Source organism: Entelurus aequoreus, linkage group LG11, assembly GCF_033978785.1.
Source record: "Entelurus aequoreus isolate RoL-2023_Sb linkage group LG11, RoL_Eaeq_v1.1, whole genome shotgun sequence".
Taxonomy (NCBI): Eukaryota; Metazoa; Chordata; class Actinopteri; order Syngnathiformes; family Syngnathidae; genus Entelurus; species Entelurus aequoreus.
In genome coordinates this window covers 32,098,248-32,105,549 of record NC_084741.1, presented here as the reverse complement: position 1 = coordinate 32,105,549, position 7,302 = coordinate 32,098,248, and the positions used below count along the sequence as shown (strand labels likewise).

The window sequence follows — 7,302 nt, the reverse complement described above, 5'->3', positions numbered from 1 at the left end:
GCTAATATGGCGATTGTTGCACTGCTAAAATGACATGTATGTATACATATTAACTCATCTGTTTGGTTGTTTACCACCCCCGAATAGACTGTGCTATATATATTTAATTGAAGTCTTAATAAGTTCTTGGTGTCAGTTCCAACCATATCATTTTAACTCAGGGGACAACAATATCGCCCAAGAAAAACAATAACCATGGCAATTATCAAATACAAATACCAAATAAATTGGTTTAGTGTCATTTGTTTTATACCACGGTATCTTTCACACGTTTACACTTAAATATTGTATTGATTCCATTTGGTAATTCAAAGTTACTTAACTATTTTGCTTGTGTCATCATTTTCTGGTTAAAGAGAAACAGCTTAAGCAGTGATGAGATTACATGCGTGTGATTGATTGATTGATTGAGACTTTTATTAGTCACTGTACAGTACATATTCCGTACAATTGACCACTAAATGGTAACACCCGAATAAGTTTTTCAACTTGTTTAAGTCGGGGTCCACAAGTAAAATAAAGACAAAAAACTATATGGCTTCTGCAATATGATCGGTACAACGTAAGATACACAATATATTTAATGAGTAAAAACTTTTAATAGTAAATTTAAAAAAAAAGTTAGAATAAGGAAATTAAGTATATATGCATACAATTGATTATGGAGTAAACATTTTGCAATAAACACAATTTATTAAAGAAAAACAAGCAACCCAAAACCATAAGCAAATAGAAGTTAAGAAATATATTACAGCTTGTGCGGTCTTATGTTTAAATGTCTCAATTCAAATACCTGGGTGTCACGGTAACATTTGATGGTAGGTGTGAAAAAGAGATAGACAAAAGAATTGCCATGTCAAAAGACAGCTTCAACAAAATTAGTCTTTTATATAAAAATAGAAACATTTCAATTGACACCAAACTCAAGAGTCCTCAAAACGTATGTATGGTCTGTCCTACTTTACGGCAGTGAATGCTGGACTTTAAATAATCAACAACTGAGAAAATTAGAGGCAACTGAAATGTGGTTCTTCAGAAAAATACTCTGCATATCATGGACTAAAAAAAGAAGTAATGAAGAGGTATTGGCAAAGGCTAAAACAAGAAGATCTCTAATTGCATTCAAAATAGGCAGCTGAAATTCCTCGGACATATCATTAGAAAAGACGGCTTAGAAAAATTTATGTTAACAGGAAAACTAGTAGGAAAGAAAGCTCCAGGTCGACAACGAACAACATATATCAACAGCCTAAGACATTTTATCGGAAATATCAATAATATAGAACTCATACATAGAGCGGACGACAGAGAAGGCTGGATAGCCCTGATCATCGATGCTTGCAAACAGGCCTCATACCCCAAGATTATGTGCGGTCTTAAGAAAAAGGAACAGAATGTTCAAAATAACTGACAATAATATGACAATTTCAGAATGATCAGCATAAAGCATGAATATATAATGGATTGTTATGATATAGATGTAAAGTCAGATAATAGTGGTCTGTAGTAAATGTCAACTTGTAGTAATAATGAAGAAAGTTTGGTCACCCTTACTGACATTAGAATGGAAGTATCAAGGATAAGGATCCTCCAGAAACATCTGGAGCCTGCAAGACCCCTGCGTCGTCTTCTCCAAGTAGGCCTGCGTAAGTACGTGGTCTGCAACAGGTCGTTCAGCTCGTACACGTACTAACAAAGTTGCTATTGGATCTGTTTTTATATGACGTTCTTCTCCCTTTCTGTTTCATATATTTCAAAATGTAGAACCCACGATAATTGCAGCTTCATGTGCACAGACCTTTTTGGACATTGTGGATGATGAGGTAAGAAGTGCATTAGGAAAGGTACAAGTGTAAAAATAAGTTACCCAGTGTAAAACCTAAAAAGACCCGTCCCCCTCCCGAATACACCCGGTTCAAGCCGCTCCTTCCTTTCGAATAGGTGTCAAAAAGCCTCAGAAAAAGCAAAAGTTTAACCTTTGATTATACTCTACAATTTTTCTTTTAATCTTAACAGGGGCTTTTGACTTTAGAGCTAAAATTTTGTTTTGAAAGAAACCAAGGCATTAAGGATCCAGATCTTATGTGCAGGCCAGCAGGTGGCGCCAAGGGACTTCTCACCAATCGAGTCAGAGTGTTTCCTCTTGACACTCACACACACCCTAGTGACCTGGAGAAATGCAGCTGGGACCCAGTGGGGGGAAAACAGTCTGAACGGTTGTTAGTAAGTTAGCAAACACCAGAGGAAGAGTTATGATGCTAATTTTATTATGATGGTAATCAATGAAGAAGAGTCAATCAATTTGTTTTATTTGGAACATGTTAAAACTTTACAAGCACACAATTTTGCTCAAGTGATCAACCATCCTAAAGGAGTAGGAAGAAGCTTGTCTGCAGCATTCCAAAAAGAAAGAAAACAATTTTTTTACAAGTGTCCAGTTACTATGAAATATGTCCTTTCCTCATCCTAATCTACCAAATGTTTATTTCACTGATATATTATGTGATTTATACAAATTGGTTGGGTCTTAAAATCTTAAAAAATGTTAGCTGCCCCAAACTCGCTCATTGTATATGGTTTGCCTATTGTAATTGTCTTACCAAAACAGTTATGTGCTCTTTGTTTAAATATTTCCAGAAAGTAATTGACATAGAGCAATTCTGCAAGATTGTCAACATCCAAAAGCAGAAAGAAGGTAAGTTGACTGGTTTGACACTGCCTTTCTTGTATATACGTGTGTATGTGTGTGTGTGTGTGTGTATATATATATATATATATACAGTGGGGCAAAAAAGTATTTAGTCAGCCACCCATTGACAATCAATGGGTGGCTGACTAAATACTTTTTTGCCCCACTGTGTGTATATACATATATATATATATATATGTATGTATGTATGTATGTATGTGTGCGTGTATATACATATATACACACTTTTATGTGTGTGTATATATACCGTATTTTTCGGACTATAAGTCGCAGTTTTTTTCATAGTTTGGCCGGGGGTGCGACTTATACTCAGGAGCGACTTACAGTATGTGTGAAATTATTAACACATTACCGTAAAATATCAAATAATATTATTTAGCTCATTCACGTAAGAGACTAGACGTATAAGATTTCATCGGATTTAGCGATTAGGAGTGACAGATTGTTTGGTAAACGTATAGCATGTTCTATATGTTATAGTTATTTGAATGACTCCTACCATAATATGTTACGTTAACATACCAGGCACGTTCTCAGTTGGTTATTTATGCGTCATATAACGTACACTTATTCAGCCTGTTGTTCACTATTCTTTATTTATTTTAAACTGCCTTTCAAATGTCTATTCTTGGTGTTGGGTTTTATCAAATAAATTTCCCCCAAAAATGCGACTCATACTCCAGTGCGACTTATATATGTTTTTTCCTTCTTTATTATGCATTTTCGGCCGGTGCGACTTATACTCTGGAGCGACTTATACTCCGAAAAATACGGTATGTATATATATATATATTAGGGCTGCGAATCTTTGGGTGTCCCACAATTTGATTCAATATCGATTGTTGGGGTCACGATTCAATTCAAAATCGATTTTTTTCGATTCAACGCGATTCTCGATTCAAAAACGATATTTTCCCGATTCAAAACGATTCTCTATTCATTCAATACATAGGATTTCAGCAGGATCTACCCCAGTCTGCTGACATGCAAGCAGAGTAGTAGATTTTTGTAAAAAGCTTTTATAATTGTGAAGGACAATGTTTTATCAACTGATTGCAATAATGTACATTTGTTTTAACTATTTGTTTTAAGTATTAAATAAACCAAAAACTTGGTTGACTTATTTTATCTTTGTGAAAATATTGGACACAGTGTGTTGTCAAGCTTATGAGATGCGATGCAAGTGTAAGCCACTGTGACACTATTGTTCATTTATTTTTTATTTTTATAAATGTCTAATGATAATGTAAATGAGGGATTTTTAATCACTGCTATGTTGAAATTGTAACTAATATTGATACTGTTGTTGATAATATTCATTTTTGTTTCACTACTTTTGGTTTGTTCTGTGTGGTGTTTGTGTCTCCTCTCAATTGCTCTGTTTATTGCAGTTCTGAGTGTTGCTGGGTCGGGTTTGGTTTTGGAATTGGATTGTATTGTTATGGTATTGCTGTGTATTGTTTTGTTGGATTGATTAATAAAAAAGAAAATAAAATAAAAAAAAGAGATTAAAAAAAAAAAAAAAGAGAATAGATTCTGAATCGCACAACGTGAGAATCGCGATTCGAATTCGAATCGATTTTTCCCCACACCCCTAATATATATATATATATATATATATATATATATATATATATATATATATATATATATATATATATATATATATATATATATATATATATATATATATATATACATACACATATATATATATATATATATATATATACATACACATATATATATATATATATATATATATATGTATGTATGTATGTATGTGTATATGTGTGTGCGTGTGTATATATATATATATATATATATATGTATGTATATATATATGTGTATATATACTGTATATATATATATATGTATATGTGTATATATATATGTATATATATATGTATGTATATATATATATATGTATGTATATATATATATGTATGTATATATATATATATATATATATGTGTGTGTGTGTATATCGTGTGTGTGTATATGTATGTATGTGTGTATATATATGTGTATGTATACATGTATGTACTGTAAATATGTCTGTGTGTATATATATATATATATATATATATATATATATATATATATATATATATATATATATATATATATATATATATATATATATGTCTTAATTAGATTATCCAAAAAATAGTGCTCGATACCGTGGTAGAGCGTAATATGTATGTGTGGGAAAAAATCACAAGACTATTTCATCTCGAGATGAAATAGTCTTGTGATTTTTTCCCACACATACATACATATATATATATATATATATATATATATATATATATATATATATATATATATATATATATATATATATATATATATATATATATATATATATATATAATGTGTGTATATTAGGGCTGCAACTAACGATTAATTTGATAATCGATTAATCTGTCGATTATTACTTCGATTAATCGATTAATAATCGGATAAAAGAGACAAACTACATTTCTCTCCTATCCAGTATTTTATTGAAAAAAAAACAGCATACTGGCACCATACTTATTTTGATTATTGTTTCTCAGCTGTTTGTAAATGTTGCAGTTTATAAATAAAGGTTTATTAAAAAAAAACGAATTAAAAAAAAAAAAAAGTGCATGCGCATAGCATAGATCCAACGAATCGATGACTAAATTAATCTGCAACTATTTTAATAATCGATTTAATCGATTATTTGTTGCAGCCCTAGTGTATATACAAAACACAAAACCAGTGAAGTTGGCACGTTGTAAATCGTACATAAAAACATAATACAGTGATTTGCAAATCCTTTTCAACAACGTTGAAAAGAGCGGTACAGTGGGAATCTCATTCATCCATTCATGCGCGTCACTAATTAGATGACGAGGCATTTGGCTACCTTAAGAGAGTCATAGTTACTCCCGCCGTTTACCCGCGCTTCAATTAATTTCTTTACTTTGACATTCAGAGCACTGGGCAGAAACCACATCGAGTCAACACCCATTGCAGGCCATTGGCAAATTTTTTTAATTAAACAGTCGGATTCCCCTGGTTCGCACCAGTTCTAAGTCAGCTGCTAGGTGCCAGCCGAGGCCATTCAATTGAATAGACTAACATACTTAACGTTTGAACTGGTAAACTTAATGTTTTGCAAATATGAGCTTATTTGGAATTTGATGCCTGCAACATGTTTCAAAAAAGCTGGCACAAGTGGCAAAAAAGACTGAAAAAGTTTAGGAATGCTTATCAAACACTTATTTGGAACATCCCACAGGTGAATAGGCTAATTGGGAATAAAATCAACTTCCATGAAATGCTCAGTCATACACAACCAAGGATGGGGTGCCGGCGGTGTTACACTTCGTACAGCCACCCTTGCCTTGGTCCACTGCACACTTACTTGGTGTCGTAGTGCTCACACTCGTCTCATAAATAAGCCGATTAACGACTCTTTGCTTTTAGTGATTGGATGCCTGCGTCCCACACCAACGGACAATCTTTCCATCTTAGCAGGTATTCAAACATCTGAGCTTCGTCGCAAGAGAGCCACTCTGTCTCTAGCATGCAGAGCACTGGAGCCTGGGCACCTTCTTCATGGCCCGGCTTCTGTCTCCTCCTCTTAGAGGACACCGGCAGCTTAAATCGAGACACCCATTTGTCCCTGCTGCATTGGAATTGCTAAATGACTTTAACCAGTCGGCCTTGCCACTTACGTGCAGTGATTTCTCCAGATTCTCTGAACCTTTCAATGATATTACGGACCGTAGATGGTGAAATCCCTAAATTCCTTGCAATAGCTCGTTGAGAAATGTTGTTCTTAAACCGTTCGACAATTTGCTCACACATTTGTTCACAAAGTGGTGATTCTTGCCCCATCCTTGTTTGTGAATGACAGAGCATTTTATGGAAGCTGCTTTCTTACCCAATCATGGCACCCACCTGTTCCCAATTAGCCTGTTCACCTGTGGGATGTTCCAAATAAGTGTTTGATGGGCATTCCTCAATCAATCAATCAATCAAAGTTTATTTATATAGCCCTTAATCACAAGTGTCTCAAAGGGCTGCACAAGCCACAACGACATCCTCGGCTCAGATCCCACATCAGGGCAGATGTGGGATCCCCCCCCCCCCACCTCCCCCTCGACCGGTGCAATGGGCGTCTAGTGGATCGAGGTGATAGTGTGAGAGCCCAGTCCATAGTGGGGCCAGAGGGGAGACAAGTCAGCAGCGCAGACCAACTGATGCACAGATGAGTGGTCCACCCCTGGTCCTGACTTTGAACAGCTAGCGCCTCAGATGTGGTCACCTAACAACCTCTCCAGCGTAGCTCGATTGGTAGAGCGTCTGTGCCAGCAACCCGAGGGTTCCAGATTCGATCCCCGCTTCTGCCATCCTAGTCACAGCTGTTGTGTCCTTGGGCAAGACACTTCACCCACTTGCTCCCAGTGCCACCCACACTGGTATAAAAATGTAACTTAGATAATAGGTTTCACTCTGTAAAGCGCTTTGAGTCACTAGAGAAAAGCGCTATATAAAATATAATTCACTTCACTTCACTCCACGCAGGAGAGGGGGGCAGAGCAGAAAAGAGACGG

At 35.1% G+C, this 7,302-nt stretch overlaps 1 protein-coding gene across 1 annotated transcript in view; it reads left to right on the top strand.

Annotated features, from left to right (window-relative positions):
- Window positions 1-7,302, top strand: part of upp1 (uridine phosphorylase 1) — a 35,612-nt gene that overhangs the window by 458 nt on the left and 27,852 nt on the right. The window contains exons 2-4 of the mRNA XM_062062954.1: window positions 1,564-1,646; window positions 1,765-1,823; window positions 2,638-2,695. Coding sequence (XP_061918938.1) covers window positions 1,564-1,646; window positions 1,765-1,823; window positions 2,638-2,695 — 200 coding nt within the window. The remainder of the gene's footprint in view (window positions 1-1,563; window positions 1,647-1,764; window positions 1,824-2,637; window positions 2,696-7,302) is intronic.